Source organism: Scatophagus argus, chromosome 8 (genome assembly GCF_020382885.2).
Source record: "Scatophagus argus isolate fScaArg1 chromosome 8, fScaArg1.pri, whole genome shotgun sequence".
NCBI classification, from domain to species: Eukaryota; Metazoa; Chordata; class Actinopteri; family Scatophagidae; genus Scatophagus; species Scatophagus argus.
In genome coordinates this window covers 22,059,008-22,076,471 of record NC_058500.1, presented here as the reverse complement: position 1 = coordinate 22,076,471, position 17,464 = coordinate 22,059,008, and the positions used below count along the sequence as shown (strand labels likewise).

At 43.5% G+C, this 17,464-nt stretch overlaps 1 protein-coding gene and 2 non-coding genes across 4 annotated transcripts; all 3 read right to left on the bottom strand.

The window, feature by feature from the left end:
- Window positions 1–3,391: 3,391 nt before the first annotated feature.
- trnas-uga lies at window positions 3,392–3,473 on the bottom strand. Its single transcript has one exon. It is a non-coding gene; the product is annotated as a tRNA-Ser (tRNA).
- Window positions 3,474–3,609: 136 nt separating this feature from the next.
- On the bottom strand, window positions 3,610–16,061 carry LOC124063655 (involucrin-like). 2 transcript variants are annotated; one of them, XM_046397518.1, is made up of 2 exons: window positions 14,927–16,061; window positions 3,610–5,366 (listed from the first exon to the last, which is right to left on the bottom strand). In XM_046397518.1, the coding sequence occupies exons 1-2, from the start codon at window positions 15,989–15,991 to the stop codon at window positions 3,918–3,920; spliced, it is 2,514 nt and encodes an 837-aa protein (XP_046253474.1). In that variant the 5' UTR covers window positions 15,992–16,061; the 3' UTR covers window positions 3,610–3,917. The 2 variants fall into 2 exon arrangements, with proteins under 2 accessions (XP_046253474.1, XP_046253473.1); XM_046397517.1 differs by having other exon boundaries at window positions 3,610–5,411; window positions 14,972–16,061.
- trnas-uga lies at window positions 13,638–13,719 on the bottom strand. The gene has a single exon. It is a non-coding gene; the product is annotated as a tRNA-Ser (tRNA).
- Window positions 16,062–17,464: the final 1,403 nt, after the last annotated feature.

Genomic DNA, 17,464 nt, shown 5'->3' with positions numbered 1-17,464 from the left:
TGTCCCAGCCCCAGCATCGGGCTGAAGCTTCACATTTATTAGGTGTATTGTTCAAAACCCCGTGGAAGCATAGAGTCGAGTTCTTCACATCTTTGGGGCATCTTTAATACTTGGCTGTGCAATGTTCAACCGAATCAACTTAATATGGTGTAAATACATTAATACTGAATTGACAGGTTACCTTTATAGTAGCATACATATTATTATTCAAACCTTATCTGTTCTGTGTAGTTATCTGGCATGTAACTATAGTGGTTGCAGACTACAGCTACCTCCAGCCCATCTGTGCAGAGTTAAAATAACAAAAATGAAAATAACAGCTTGCTTGGAATAACAGGAAAACACAACTGCTGTGAGGGTCAAAATGAAACCAGATTCTTGCTTGCAAAAATGTTCATAACAAGTTATAGTTAAAAGAATAGGTTTGATATTCTGATAAATCTTTTACAGGAAAAAAGATCAATATCATTCTCATATAGCTAGCAAATAGCTTAGCTCAGCAGAAATTCCAGACGCAGGGGAGAACAGCAAGCTACAAATGATTGTTTTAAGTGACCTGTCTCAGGTCATCTCCTCGGTCATCTCCTCAAACATCACCATACGGAGAGTGAACAAACTAAAAAAGAGGACTGGTAAACTAGAAAACAGAGTCAAATTAACCAGTAAAATGAAAAGGAATGATGAAATGATAATGAATAATGAAATGATTAAAGCACAGAAACATTTGCTAAAAAAGATTTAAATAAATGAGAGTGTCAGCTGTAATGACACAAGTCATTCATTTGGCTCCATCTAGTGGCCAATACTCAGACAAGTTTTATCCAGGAATATTCCTGCACACAGAGAGAAAAAGACACTAAAACCCTAACCCCCGATTACAAATGTTAAACTGTTGGTGATGTTATATTTTAAATCTTTTGTCCATACCTGTTCCACTGCCCTCCGGACTGATTTGTTATTATTCACTCAGTGAGTCATGCTGCTGTAGATAAATCAAGCCTGTCAAGTTTTAGTCTGTCCAGAGTCAAACAGTCTATGAAGATCCATCCACCTTCTATACCACTTATCCGTCAGGGTATTGTGGCAGGAAGCCGGAGTACCCAGAGAAAACCCACACAGGCACAAGGAGAACATGCAAACTCCACATAGAAGAACCCAGACCGGGATTCGAACCTGGAACCCTCTTGCTGTGAGACGACAGTGCTAACCACTGCACCACCGCGCTGCCCCAGCCTGTGAAGATGTTGAAGAAATTTACCAAAACAGTAATAAGAGTAGCTCACGGCAAAATGCAAGCCATCACTGCAATGTCAAGTATGAAGAAGAAGATCCATACAGTCAGCACAGTTTCAAGGAGGACACCCAAAATTAGCATCACCATGTGAAACATGGTCACAGCCTTCCCTTCCATTCTTGTTTGTTTAGATACATATCATGTCTTTACACTTAATATGCTCTACAGTGTCATTACTGTTAATTATGTTGGATAAATAGTACACCAGGTAAATAAATAAGATTATGTACTGAAAAAATCACGGGGTAAAACAAAAACAATTATGAATCCTGATTGTATTTTTTTGAATTTTCCACAATAAGAAATTCGGTCCATCAGATGTTTTTTCCTTCTAAATGTTGATACACTGGTGTCACAATGAATTTCACCATTGCTACACTTGGCTGCAGAGCTCCCAGCCCTTGGTGTGAGCAGCACACATTTCGAAAGTCCTGTTGGTATCCAGGACACATTTAATCTCTTTCAAAAGATCAGCTGACCTCAATATGCGCCTGAAAATCGGAGAGAACCGTACTTTTGTGCAAATGAAAGTCACAGATTGGAAAGCGAGGCCTGAACACCATGAGCTGTATGACACACACACCTAACCTGATCAATACAGCATTCCTTTGGTTAAACCGAGTGAAGCCATAACTGAAAACAGTGTTTTCTATTCGCCTATGCACCACAGTGAGATAGTCAGGCAGAACAAACCCACCAATTCAAACCCACCATACTGGGCTGGAAAGAAGTCACACAATTCACCAGCAAACTCAAAGTGCACTTATAAAATCAACCACTGTAGGCTTGCCTGCACAAATAGTCTTGTGTCACTACAAACATAACAGCACCCTATTATGACAACAATTACTAACTAATGTAAACCTATTTTATCTCATAGTGATCACTGGGCAGTGATTTATAGTTTTGATTTTCTTAGGGAGACAACTATATCACACTAACTTGCCGTGGTTATGGGTGAATTGGCTTACCTGAATAATTATATAAATATATAGACAATAAAAGTAACACATTTTATGAATATATTTATTACAGCTTATTCCTGTATGCCAGTTAACTGTTTAAATGTTAAATACTGTGTACAAATTCCCTATAATAACTGACTCTGGTATGGGTTCTGATTAATTAAACTGAAAAGAACTGAACTGAACTGTGGAACAAGTGTGACAACAACCAGGTAACCTTTAACACTTTTACCTGATAGTTAATCTGTTCATTTGAACCTTTGGCTTTTCACTGTAATAGTATGACACTGGGAACACATTCATCTGTTTTCTTGCAGAGATTTAGATGTGAGACAACAAATGATTGACTTAGCCTAAAGACTGAAAGCAGGGGCAAACAGCGAAACCACCTCTGTTCTCAAAAGTTCGAAAATACACCTATCACCACCTGTGAACTTTTTATTAGCATGTAAGTAATGACACCTTTTTTTTTTCTCTTTTATCTTTGGAGTAAATAAAAAAAGACCACTTGAAATTATAAATGTAAATCAGAGAAGTATCTTCTATCATGTGAGTTGATAAAAAAAGAACACTTTATACATTCTACAGTGAATATATATCGGACAGAGACCAGGCTACAATGATAGAAATGAATTTCTTCATAATAGAATTACTTACATTAAGCTGAAACACAAGGCGATCCAGTTACCCTGCAATATCTTCTAACAAAGCCCAAGGCCCAAACGGCTTCAAAACTACAGGCAGAGTGAAAAACAAATGTGCTATTCGGCAAACCACAAATAAATTTTATTTTATTAAAATGTTAATTTTGAACAAATATTGTAGAAATTAAAAGTATGACATTGCCACATTTGTGCTCATTTTACTTTTGATTAGATATTAGATCTGAAATTCTTCACTTTTTAATAGTGTATAAAGCACTTTGAAATCCCCTCAGTATGTGAACTGCACTCTGTGAACGAAGAGCAGTTTACTTTCTATGCTGTGAGCCAGTATGCCTGCTCTGGGTAACAACCATTTGGTAGGTCTAAATTGCACCAATGCACACATAGCTGCTTGCGTTTTAGACTCAGAGTTCACTTTATTGATCCCTTTGAGACGACTCCCTCAGGGAAACTGAATACAGGCAGACCGTCACGGACAGGATTCGAACCTGCGCGGGGAAACCCCATTGGATTTCAAGTCCAACGCCTTAACCTCTCGGCCACCGTGACAACAAGTACAGCTGTACCTTAGTTCAGTTTCACTGAGCTTCCAGCATGACCTTGATCTTATATTATATTTTTTATTTTATATATTTTATATATATATTATATATATAATATAATATATATATATATATATTATATATTTTATTTTATTTTATTTTATTTTATATGCACATATGTGCATGTGTGTGTTGTGTGTGTGTGTGTGTTTTTTTTTTTAAAATCCATTTATCAACCATTTTTCTGGAAGATTTTGGATTTGTGGGAGGAACCCGGAGCACCCGGGGAAAACCCTACTGTCAGTCCCTATGTTACACAGAACCCTTTCACTGTAGACATTTTGTCTTGTCACGCTATGACAAGCCAAAATATCTTCTGTGGAAAGGGTCCAAAGAATGGCACTGTTTGGTTTTATTTTGGTGTTGGTGGATGATGGTGTTTCTGGCAGTCCTAGTTCTTATTTTTCCACTTTTGTGGTTTCCTCAAGCCGAGAAGGTGACGTGTTCTTTTCCAGAAGGAAGGCGTCTTTGGTTGGGGAGCCTCCTCGGAGATCTCAGCCTCCTCCTGGTGTTCAAGGTCTGGTGCATCAGAGGTGGACGCCTGTTGATTGTTCGGCGGCTCCTCAGGGACTTCGGCTTCTTTCGGTGTGTCCACTGCAGGTGAATGGCAGGGCTCATCCTCACAATTCTCCTCCTGCGTGGTCATAGTTCTTGGAGGCGGGTCTGTTGGAGACTGATGTTCAAGGTCTGATGCATCGGAGGTGGATGCCTGTTGATTGTTCTGCAGCTCCTCAGGAACTTCATCTTCTTTTGGTGTGTCCACAGCAGGTGCAGGGTGGGGTTCATCCTCATGCTCCTCCTCCTGCTTGGCCATATTTCTTGGAGGCGGGTCGTCTGTTCTCTCGGCCTCGAGAGTGGAAGGGTTTGGGTTGTGTGAGATCTGGTCATTGAGCTTAGCTTTCAGCTTCTCCAGCTCTCTCGCATAAGGACTCTCTGTCTGCAACATGTCGTCGGTCTCCTCCACCATCTTTTGACAGAAGGCAGCCTTCAGCTGGTTGATTGTTTTCCTACTTTGTGAAAGGCTTTCTGTGTGTGCCTCAATTTCTCTGTCAAGCTGGCACTGAAGGGTGTCAGCTTGCTGTCTGGCAGTGAGAACATCTGTTTCATACCTCTGGCTGATCTCATGGTATAAAACACTGATCTTCTCCAGTTCTTCTTGGAGATGCTTGTTTTTCTCCTTCTGCTCCTGAAGCTCAGCTGAGGACGTCTCCTGGCTGTGGATGTGTGCTGCTTTCAGTTCCTCATATTCTCTTTGCAGGACTGTCTTCTGTTGGTTCTCCTCTAGCTCACGCTGAAGGTTACCAGCCTGCTGTCTGACACTGGCGACCTCAGCTTCATACCTTAGGTGTTCCTCGTGGTATGAAACTTTCATGCTGTCCAGTTCTTGCTGGAGAAGTGTTTTGTTTTCCCTCTCCACCTGGAGCTGAGCAGTGAGTGTCTCCTTGCTGTGTCTGTGTGTCTCTTGGAGCTCCTCATAGTACTTTTGAAGGATCATCCTTTGCTGGGATTCCTTCTCCAGTTCACACTGAAGGGTGTCAGCTTGCTGTCTGGCAGTGAGAACATCTGTTTCATACCTCTGGCTGATCTCATGGTATAAAACACTGATCTTCTCCAGTTCTTCTTGGAGATGCTTGTTTTTCTCCTCCTGCCCCTGGAGCTCAGCTGAGGATGTCTCCTGGGCGTGCACGTGTGCTGCTTGCAGCTCCTCATATTCTTTTAGCAAAACTGTCTTCTGTTGGCTCTCCTTCTCAAGCTCACGCTGGAGGGTGTCAGCTTGTTGTCTGGCAGTGAGAACATCTGTTTCATACCTCTGGCTGATCTCATGGTATAAAACACTGATCTTCTCCAGTTCTTCTTGGAGATGCTTGTTTTTCTCCTTCTGCTCCTGAAGCTCAGCTGAGGACGTCACCTCAGCTTCATACCTTAGCTGTTCCTCCTGATATGAAACTTTCATTCTGTCCAGTTCTTGCTGGAGAAGTGTTTTGTTTTCCTTCTCCACCTGGAGCTGAGCAGTGAGTGTCTCCTTGCTGTGTCTGTGTGTCTCTTGGAGCTCCTCATAGGACTTTTGAAGGATCATCCTTTGCTGGGATTCCTTCTCCAGTTCACACTGAAGGGTGTCAGCCCACTCCTTGGCCTTGTTGGCTTCATTTTGAAACATTCTGTTGAGGTCATTGTGCATAGCGTTGGTTGTGTCCAGTTTTGCTTGGAGAGACTGGTTCTTCTCCTTCTCTGCCTGGAGCTCAGCTGTGAACTTCTCGTGGCTGATAATGTGAGCCACTTGCAGTTCCTCATAATGTTTGTGGAGGTCTTTCTTCTTCTTATCTCTGGTGGTATCTCTCACCTGAGCGGCAATATTTGCAGTGCTGAGAGTGTTAGAATCACAGTATGCTTTCAGCCTCTCCAGTTCTTTGTTTGTCTCTTTTCCCTGGTTGATAAACATTTCTTTCAGGGTCTTCTGTCTTTTCAACTCTTCCCTTGTCTCGTCCAGCTGCTTCCTAAGTTCTTTCAGCTCTTCAATTACTTGACGAGGTGCAGAGCGCTCCATCGAGGGGTTTTGATGACTGTTGGACGAACTGTCTGTGAAGCTCGGTCCACGTGTCCTGCGGAACTCTCTTGTTTTCCTCACTTGTTGCATTTTCTCTGTCTGTTGTAAACACTGTGTTTCCAGTTAACAGATGTGTAACAGATTCTGTAACAGTGTTTGCTCGGGAAGATGTGGCACGTTTTCACAGTGGTCACCTGTTGAAAAGTTTGAAATGATCTGAAGAGCTGCTCCTTATATAGGGACCATAGAATGGAATTTCCTTTGATCCTTTGATTCCTTTCATTCACGAAGGTTCTATGCTATTTGGCTTTGATCTATACAGTTCCATTCCATTTTTCCTCCACATGTTTTTAATTGAAATCACAATCTGTAGTTTTAATGTAATCAAAATGGCCGCCCCACTAAAAATATTCAAATCAGGGTTTAAGTTGGTTGTTACTGACTTCAGACTGAGTGACACTGAGCTGTGTTACACCAAAACTAGGCTAGGCTCAACTTAACGTAGCAGGAATATTTTTACTAATTTGGCAAGTGAAGCCAAATTATTTTGATTGCCCCTGTGGCTGGCTCCATTGTAGGTCATAAACCCCTCCCTCTCCATTTTAACAGAGAGGATACAGACCAATAGGAAGCTGGAGTGGAACAACACGAGAGAGATGTGGAGTGGCATGAGGACCATCGCAGGTTACGGGCCAAACAGCGGAGGAGTTGATGGCAGTGTGGAACGGGCGAATGAGCTGAATCAGTTTTTTAACAGATTCGACACAGGGACCCTAATTCACGCTTCAAACAACTCCTCAGCAGTACGGTTGCAGCAACCAGCCACTCAGCCTCTCTCCCTCCCCCCACATTCCATCTGGATGGCCTCGCTCACACCTTGTCCCCAGAAACCTGGGTGGACCACTCTCACCTGGGTATCACATGCACTCCTCCCCCACCCACCACCTGAACGATGACCTTCACAGCTGATCAGGTGAGAAGACAGCTGCAGAGACTCTGTGCAGGCAAAGCTGCAGGCCCAGATGGTGTGAGCCCCAGGGTCCTGAAAACCTGTGCCCCCCAGCTAAGCGGAGTACTTCATCATGTCTTCAACCTGAGTCTGAGTCTTCAGAGGGTCCCCGTGGTGTGGAAGACATCATGCCTCGTTCCTGTCCTGTCGCTTCCTTCCTGAACTCAGCCCCCCACTAACACCCTCACCCTACACCACACTCCACTACACCACCCTATCCTAACTGAGTACTATGTACTGAGTGTTGCACTAGTTCCTCTACCTCACTGTTAATATAGTTAGCCTACTGCCTATCGCTGTGTACACTATACTGTCCATTGCACTAGTGATTTATAGCTTAATTTAACATCTGTAAATATCATATGTAAATTTAAATTGTGTTATAGTTTCTGCCTACACTGGATGCACATTAAAGCACATATCCATCTGTATAGGATGTTCATAGTACTTAGAAACCCTGTATATTATGACAACAATCTGTATATCATGTTTATAGTATACCTGTAGCATAGACACCTGTACATACCCTGTACATACTGTAAATTATTGTATACCTGGCACTTACTGCTTATTGCACTTCTGGTTAGATGCCAAGCTGCGTTTAGTTGCATTATACTTGTACATGTGTAATGACAATAAAGTTGAATCTAATCTAATCTACCGTATTTTCCGCACTATAAGGCGCACAGGATTATAAGGCGCACCTTCAATGAATGGCCTATTTTAAAACTGTTTTCATATATAAGGCGCACCGCATTATAAGGCGCATAGGATAGAAGCTACAGCAGTGGTTCGGGTTGCGTTTTGCGTCCACTAGATGGAGCTGCGCTAAAGGGAATGTCAACAAAACAGTCAGATAAGTCAGTCAAACTTTATTAATAGAATACAAACCAGCGTTCTGACAACTCCGTTCACTCCCAAAATGAATAAACAGCTGTGTTATTATTTTTCCCGATGTAATGTCAGCGACGTAGTATTTTCGCGACACAGTTTATCTTTTAACAACAGCACGGTATAACAGGTAGTGCAACATTTTTATCACGTAGTGGACGGGAACTTTTCCTCGATTCAATAAACACGTAAAAGAAACAGTCCGATACCGTTACGGTAACTCAAACGTAAGTGCAATAACAATATAGTAACTCTCTATATAGTGCAAAGTAATAACAATATAACAACCCCGTTCACTCCCAAAATGAATAAACAGCTGTGTTATTTTTCCCGAGGTAATGTCAGCGGTGTAGTATTTTCGCAACACAGTTTATCTTTTAACAACAGCACGGTATAACAGGTAGTGCAACATTTTTATCACGTAGTGGACGGGAACTTTTCCTCGATTCAGTAAACACTTAAAGAGTCTGATACCGTTACGGTAACTCAGACGTAAGTGCAATAACAATATAGTAACTCTCGAAATAGTGCAAAGCAATAACCATTTAACAATAACTCAATGTTGCTCAAACGTTACTGTCCATATTCACAATATGACCAACCTTGTTCAGTTGTGAACACACAAAAGAAACACGTAAAGCTCACTTTATCAGTTCATTCCTCATCCACGAATCCCTCGAATTCTTCTTCTTCAGTGTCCGAATTGAACAGCTGGGCGAATACGGCATCCAACATGCCCGGCTCGTTAACATCGTTAACGTCGTAAATTTCTCTCAGCCACTCACTCATCTCTTCTTCGTCCATCCATCCCTTCGAGTTAGCCTTGATAATGACGCCGACTGGAAAGTCTTTCGGCAAGGTCTTCCTCTTGAAAATAACCATGGGTGGTAGTTTCTGGCCATTAGCCTGGCAAGCGAGAACTACAGTGAAGGACGACTTCTCATTCCCTGTGGTGCGAACATTCACCGTACGTGCTCTCGTTTTATCCACAGTGCGCTTAAATCTGTTACTTCGGCCACGCCCCCTGACTACGGTAGCCACGATTGACCAATATTGATCCATAGATAAGGCGCATCGGATTATAAGGCGCACTGTCGGCTTTTGAGAAAATTTAAGGCTTTTAGGTGCGCCTTATAATGCGGAAAATACGGTAATCTAAAGACGCCGCGTCCCAGCGACCCCAAGGACTACAGGCCTGTGGCTCTGGCGTCACGCATCATGAAGACCCTGGAAAGATTCGTCCTGGAACAGCTCCGGCCCATGGTCCAACCATTTCAGGATCCCCTACCAGCCCCGCCTTGGAGTGGACGATGCCATCATCTACCTGCTGAACAGAGTCTACACCCACCTGGACAAGCCGGCAAGCACTGTGAGAATCATGTTCTTTGATTTCTCGAGTCCGTTTGACACCATCAGGCCAGCTCTGTTGGCGGAGAAGCTGACAGCGATGCAGGTGGATGCCCCACTGGTGTCCTGGATCGCAGACTATCTGACGGGCAGACTATCTGACGGGCAGACTGCAGTATGTACGCCTGAAGTGCTGCTTGTCAGATGAAGTGATCAGCAACACTGGGGTTCCACAGGGGACTGTCCTCTCTCCCTTCCTCTTCACAATCTACGCCACAGACTTCAAGCACTGCACAGAGACCTGCCATCTTCAGAAATTTTCTGATGACTCTGCAGTTGTTGGGTGTATTACTGGGGGGGGGGTGAGAGAGAGTACAGGACGGCAGTGGACAACTTTGTCAAATGGGGCGGGAAAAACCACCTACAGCTGAATGTGACAAAGACCAAGGAACTGGTGGTGGACCTGAGGAGGACTAAGGCTACAGTGACCCCTATGAACATCAAAGGGGCCACTGTGGAGGTGGTGGAGGAGTACAAATACCTGGGGGTGTACTTGGACCACAAACTGGACTGGTGCAAGAACGTGGACATGGTCTACAGAAAGGGCCAGAGCCGCCTCTACTTTCTGAGGCGGCTGAGATCCTTCAACATCTGCAGGACGATGCTGAGGATGTTCTATGAGTCGGTGGTGTCCAGTGCCATCACATATGCTGTTGCCTGCTGGGGCAGCTGCCTGAGGGTGAGGGACACTAACAGACTCAATAGAATCATCAAGAAGGCATGCCAGCCATGTTGTGGGAGAGGAACTGGACTCATTGTATATATACAATGTATTGTTTTTACACATGTGCATACCTGTATTTTTAATTTTTTTTTTTTTTTTTTTTTTAAATTTTGAACACATTATAAATACCTGTACAGCCGTGGCCTAGAGGTTGGAGAAGTGACTTGTGATCGGAGGGTCACCGGTTCGATATACCCTTCACTTATCTTTCTTGGTCTTTCTTGGGAATACTGCAAGTGCAATGTCTGTACGACAAAGAATTTCCCTTCGGGGATAAATAAAGGAATTCTGATTCTGATTTTGCTCTTGTCTTTTACAAGATCTTTCAGAAAGTAATAGTTTGTGTCACATCTACAGGTACATAACATCAACAGTTATAACCAAATCACATTCAAGAGTTTATTAAAATAAGTGCCATAAGTCTAAGTGCATAAGTGTGTTTTTGGCTTTTCACTGTTAATAATGACAGATGTTACCCTTCATAACACCCAATTTCAGATTGATCAAGAAACAGATAACTTGCTGAATAATCTGGATCTGGATTTCAGTAAAGAGGCCAGGTCTGGTTTGATGGCAGTGGTTGAGATGCGTAAAATATCATGTAAGCGGGAGTCACTTAGTCTTGACCTCAATCAGTTCTTGCTCAAGTTCATGACAGAGAATGTCTGCTCACACAAATATGTGCATCCGAATAAGCTCAGGATTTCTCTGGGAAAATGTTTGCATTTCTGGAAACCTGCCTTTATCCCGTTGCCAGTAAAAGTCAACAAGATAAAGCTGCTGGTGTTTGCTGCACAACTCATTGTCACACTGCAGCTCAACGAGCTCCAGCTACAGTTGTGGACGAGCATCATTAGGCTCCACGGAGAAGGCAACATTTTTCAACTTTTCAATAACTGCAAAATCCTGAAGGCGTTGGTTAAATTCCACTGAAAGAGATGCGATCCCTGTTGCGTATGTCATGCCTGGGTTTTTGTTATGCTTTGTCTTTTGATTTCTGTCCATGTGCCATGTTCCATGTTTGTCTTGTGCTTCCATATATTATGTTAAAGGGTTTTGTCATGTCCTGTTTTATTTTCAAAGTGTCTCTTCCACTGTGTGCCCTGTTTTCATGTAGCTTTGCTTTGGTTTTCCTGATTGCTTTCTCCCTCCTGATGTGTGTCACCTGTGTCTCGTTGTCTTGTCTATTTAGTCCTTGTCTTCCCAGTCACCTTGGTCAGTGCGTCTGCGTTTTTTCCCATGTCATGCCAGGAACCTTTTGTTGGTTTTGCCTTGCCATGCCATGCCATGCCTTGTTTTTGCCAGGAATTTTGCCACAGTAGTTCACAGATACTAGGACACAGTAAGTGTGTGTTTTTTTAGTTGGGTTTTGTTCTCTGATAATAAAGACTTTTTGCTCGGACCTCTGCCTGCCTGCCTGCTCCTTAGACTCTGCATCGGGGTTCAGCTCATTTCTGCGTCAGCGACGCCGACCCATCTTGACAACGTAACTCTTCATTTGCGCACCAATGTTGTCCTGTGGGGAAACTGTCAATGACCTCTTTCAAAGCTGGGTGCGCGGTGCAGGACTCTGTTTGGGATAAGTGTCTTTGGAAAAGCTGCAGCTTGGCAAAGGCCTTGATGTGAGTGTACAGCTGGCTCACCACTGCATCTTGTCCTGGAAGATTAACATTCAGCACATTCACATGCTTCGTTATGTCAAACAAAAAAAGCCAAATCTGCCAACCATACAGGATCGGACAGTTCTTCCATCGGTTGCCTCTTTTCACCCAAAAAATGTCCAGTTTCCTCTCTGAGAGAAAAAAAATCGCTGCATTTGCACCCCCAACTTAGCCACCTCACATTGTGATATATTGCATCTCTGTATTCAGCCTGGATGTCAATCAAGAACTGCTGAAACTGTTGGTGGTATAGAGCTTTGGTAAAGCACCTGCCTCACCCCCTCACCTGGTGAAGAGTCCCTCAGCGTGACCCCAGCAGAAGTGAGGAGGACCCTCCAGAGGATAAACCCACACAAAGCTGCAGGTCCCGATAACATCCCGGGGCGGGTGCTGAAGGGCTGTGCACATCAGCTCACAGAGGCACTGACGGACATCTTCAACACCTCTCTCCAACAGGCGACGGTCCCCACCTGTCTGAAGACCGCCACAATCATCCCCATTCCCAAGACCTCCACAGTGACGAGCCTGAATGACTATCGGCCAGTAGCCCTCACTCTGATTATCATGAAGTGCTTTCCTGACGGACAGGCCGCAAACAGTGAAGATCCATGATATCACCCTCAGCACCGGCTCTCCCCAGGGCTGTGCGCTGAGCCCACTCCTGTTCACCCTGCTAACACACGACTGCTCAGCGCAACATCTGAGCTGCCTAATTGTGAAGCCTGCGGATGATACAGCTGTGGTTGGACGCATCGTCAGCAGCGATGAGTCCGACTACAGGCAGGAGGTGGAACACCTGAAGGGTTGGTGCAGAGAGAACAACCTCTGCACCAACGTGAAAAAAAACGTGGAGCATTAAGAGCCGGACCACCAGACTGAGGAACAGCTTCTTCCCAGAAGCTGTGAGACTGTTGAACTCTGGAGGTCCTCTGTAGCCCCTGCTGCTACCCCATACCTTACACCCCACCCACACATCCACACACCCCTTCCCAACAACCACCCATGGAACATTGCACAATGCAGCCATTTGCACAGAACTCTGAACTACTCATTTCATTTGCACTACTGTCATTTGCACTACTCCGCCATTTGCACAATACCGCAGTACTGTTTAGATAGCTTTATTCTGATTGTTTCTATCTTGTATTCTGATTGTCTTTTTTATATTTATATAGTGTTGTTTATATTTATTTGCATTAGGCATTTTGTTAGGTAATTGGGCTTATACCGGGACCGGGGAAACTAATTTCGTCCCACCTCATGTTTCTACATGTGTGAAATGACAATAAAGCTCCTTGAATCCTTGAATCCTTTGGAGCGAATAGAATCGATTGCCTTTATCGATGGTTTCATATCATGATCAAATTTGAGGTGTTTGAGATGCCTGCTAGTGAATTATACAGTGAAGTTTAATAGTCTTACCTCCTTCTTTGCTAACATTATTGCAGGAAAAAGTCAGGGGCCCAGCCCTAACCCTGAAAAATAGCCCCATAAAGAGGTGTGTCTGGATATTTTTGTCTATATACTGTATACGCTTTCAAGGTCATTTTCAGGTAATCAGTTTAATTTACTAAATTTAATTGGTTAATTTTGATTAGATATTAGTTCTGAAACTGTCTCTCTGTCGTCTCAATTCTTCACTTTTTAATAGTGTATAAAGCACTTTGAAATCCCCTCAGTATGTGAACTGCACTCTGTGAACGAAGAGCAGTTTACTTTCTATGCTGTGAGCCAGTATGCCTGCTCTGGGTAACAACCATTTGGTAGGTCTAAATTGCACCAATGCACACATAGCTGCTTGCGTTTTAGACTCAGAGTTCACTTTATTGATCCCTTTGAGACGACTCCCTCAGGGAAACTGAATACAGGCAGACCGTCACGGACAGGATTCGAACCTGCGCGGGGAAACCCCATTGGATTTCAAGTCCAACGCCTTAACCTCTCGGCCACCGTGACAACAAGTACAGCTGTACCTTAGTTCAGTTTCACTGAGCTTCCAGCATGACCTTGATCTTATATTATATTTTTTATTTTATATATTTTATATATATATATTATATATATAATATAATATATATATATTATATATTTTATTTTATTTTATTTTATTTTATATGCACATATGTGCATGTGTGTGTTGTGTGTGTGTGTGTGTGTGTGTGTGTGTGTGTGTTTTTTTTTTTAAATCCATTTATCAACCATTTTTCTGGAAGATTTTGGATTTGTGGGAGGAACCCGGAGCACCCGGGGAAAACCCTACTGTCAGTCCCTATGTTACACAGAACCCTTTCACTGTAGACATTTTGTCTTGTCACGCTATGACAAGCCAAAATATCTTCTGTGGAAAGGGTCCAAAGAATGGCACTGTTTGGTTTTATTTTGGTGTTGGTGGATGATGGTGTTTCTGGCAGTCCTAGTTCTTATTTTTCCACTTTTGTGGTTTCCTCAAGCCGAGAAGGTGACGTGTTCTTTTCCAGAAGGAAGGCGTCTTGGGTTGGGGAGTCTCCTCGGAGATCTCAGCCTCCTCCTGGTGTTCAAGGTCTGGTGCATCAGAGGTGGACGCCTGTTGATTGTTCGGCGGCTCCTCAGGGACTTCGGCTTCTTTCGGTGTGTCCACTGCAGGTGAATGGCAGGGCTCATCCTCACAATTCTCCTCCTGCGTGGTCATAGTTCTTGGAGGCGAGTCTGTTGGAGACTGATGTTCAAGGTCTGATGCATCGGAGGTGGATGCCTGTTGATTGTTCTGCAGCTCCTCAGGAACTTCATCTTCTTTTGGTGTGTCCACAGCAGGTGCAGGGTGGGGTTCATCCTCATGCTCCTCCTCCTGCTTGGCCATATTTCTTGGAGGCGGGTCGTCTGTTCTCTCGGCCTCGAGAGTGGAAGGGTTTGGGTTGTGTGAGATCTGGTCATTGAGCTTAGCTTTCAGCTTCTCCAGCTCTCTCGCATAAGGACTCTCTGTCTGCAACATGTCGTCGGTCTCCTCCACCATCTTTTGACAGAAGGCAGCCTTCAGCTGGTTGATTGTTTTCCTACTTTGTGAAAGGCTTTCTGTGTGTGCCTCAATTTCTCTGTCAAGCTGGCACTGGAGGGTGTCAGCTTGCTGTCTGGCAGTGAGAACATCTGTTTCATACCTCTGGCTGATCTCATGGTATAAAACACTGATCTTCTCCAGTTCTTCTTGGAGATGCTTGTTTTTCTCCTTCTGCTCCTGAAGCTCAGCTGAGGACGTCTCCTGGCTGTGGATGTGTGCTGCTTTCAGTTCCTCATATTCTCTTTGCAGGACTGTCTTCTGTTGGTTCTCCTCTAGCTCACGCTGAAGGTTACCAGCCTGCTGTCTGACACTGGCGACCTCAGCTTCATACCTTAGGTGTTCCTCGTGGTATGAAACTTTCATGCTGTCCAGTTCTTGCTGGAGAAGTGTTTTGTTTTCCCTCTCCACCTGGAGCTGAGCAGTGAGTGTCTCCTTGCTGTGTCTGTGTGTCTCTTGGAGCTCCTCATAGTACTTTTGAAGGATCATCCTTTGCTGGGATTCCTTCTCCAGTTCACACTGAAGGGTGTCAGCTTGCTGTCTGGCAGTGAGAACATCTGTTTCATACCTCTGGCTGATCTCATGGTATAAAACACTGATCTTCTCCAGTTCTTCTTGGAGATGCTTGTTTTTCTCCTTCTGCTCCTGAAGCTCAGCTGAGGACGTCACCTCAGCTTCATACCTTAGCTGTTCCTCCTGATATGAAACTTTCATTCTGTCCAGTTCTTGCTGGAGAAGTGTTTTGTTTTCCTTCTCCACCTGGAGCTGAGCAGAGAGTGTCTCCTTGCTGTGTCTGTGTGTCTCTTGGAGCTCCTCATAGGACTTTTGAAGGATCATCCTTTGCTGGGATTCCTTCTCCAGTTCACACTGAAGGGTGTCAGCCCGCTCCTTGGCCTTGTTGGCTTCATTTTGAAACATTCTGTTGAGGTCATTGTGCATAGCGTTGGTTGTGTCCAGTTTTGCTTGGAGAGACTGGTTCTTCTCCTTCTCTGCCTGGAGCTCAGCTGTGAACTTCTCGTGGCTGATAATGTGAGCCACTTGCAGTTCCTCATAATGTTTGTGGAGGTCTTTCTTCTTCTTATCTCTGGTGGTATCTCTCACCTGAGCGGCAATATTTGCAGTGCTGAGAGTGTTAGAATCACAGTATGCTTTCAGCCTCTCCAGTTCTTTGTTTGTCTCTTTTCCCTGGTTGATAAACATTTCTTTCAGGGTCTTCTGTCTTTTCAACTCTTCCCTTGTCTCGTCCAGCTGCTTCCTAAGTTCTTTCAGCTCTTCAATTACTTGACGAGGTGCAGAGCGCTCCATCGAGGGGTTTTGATGACTGTTGGACGAACTGTCTGTGAAGCTCGGTCCACGTGTCCTGCGGAACTCTCTTGTTTTCCTCACTTGTTGCATTTTCTCTGTCTGTTGTAAACACTTTGTTTCCAGTTAACAGATGTGTAACAGATTCTGTAACAGTGTTTGCTCGGGAAGATGTGGCACGTTTTCACAGTGGTCACCTGTTGAAAAGTTTGAAATGATCTGAAGAGCTGCTCCTTATATAGGGACCATAGAATGGAATTTCCTTTGATCCTTTGATTCCTTTCATTCACGAAGGTTCTATGCTATTTGGCTTTGATCTATACAGTTCCATTCCATTTTTCCTCCACATGTTTTTAATTGAAATCACAATCTGTAGTTTTAATGTAATCAAAATGGCCGCCCCACTAAAAATATTCAAATCAGCATTTAAAATCTGTTACTGACTTCAGGCTGAGTGACATTGAGCTGTTGCGAATAAATAAAAATAAATAAATAAATAAATAAAAATATAGAGTATCACGAACAGGATTTGAGCCTGTGCAGGAAAACTCCATTAGATTTCAAGTCCAAAGCCTTCACCTCTCGGCCACTGTGACAACATCAGTTTAGAAATAAAAACAGGACACATGGGATATGAAGGAACATGGAAACATGACTAAACTTGATGGGACACGTCATCTCTATGTTGTCTATATGAATGACAATTTCTTTGATATTAGGTGAATTTCTGACACTAATTTGAAATCTGCCTTTGCGTGTAACCCTGCTCACTGGCTGGGACAAAACATGCGGGGCAGATGGTCTCAGGACCAGAACTGATAAGCCATGAACGAAGCCACCTCATAATTCAAACACCCATTCATAGTATTTGTCCGGGTATCAGAATCAGAATCTGAATTCCTTTATTTATCCCTGGAGGGAAATTCTTGAAAGTAGCTGAACATGCTTATAGTGTGCTGGTGATAACAAAAGTTATGAGTTCAAGACCCAGGTGATGCATACTGACCACCTTATATTGACATGTTTGATGTATGACTATAATTTCTGAAGATTGTTTTGGACCGCACAGTTCTGCAGATCGACTATCCATTTTTCCAAAACCGCATTTTTATAAAAACAATTAGTTACCTCATATGTTACCATTTTCTATTGTTTGATATTTGATCGACACAAAGCTGTAAACAAAACTCTGAGCTGATCTCAAAGTCACTCCAACCTCCTAGTCTATTGGGTTCACGTATTTGTAAATGTGACTCTTAAAGAGTCATTGCCTTACCAGCCACGAACCTCACAGTACATCACTGGTTGGCACAAAAGGGACCATGACACCACAATGCTGGCATTAGCCATGGATATGTTAAATACATTAAA

Coding starts and splice junctions, on each gene's coding strand:
- LOC124063655 (XM_046397518.1), bottom strand. CDS start 15,991: ATGTTTATCAACCAGGGAAAAGAGACAAACAAAGAACTGGAGAGGCTG. Junction 5,367..14,926: donor TCCAAGAAGAACTGGAGAAG/ATCAGTGTTTTA, acceptor GAACTGGAGAAG/ATCAGTGTTTTATACCATGA.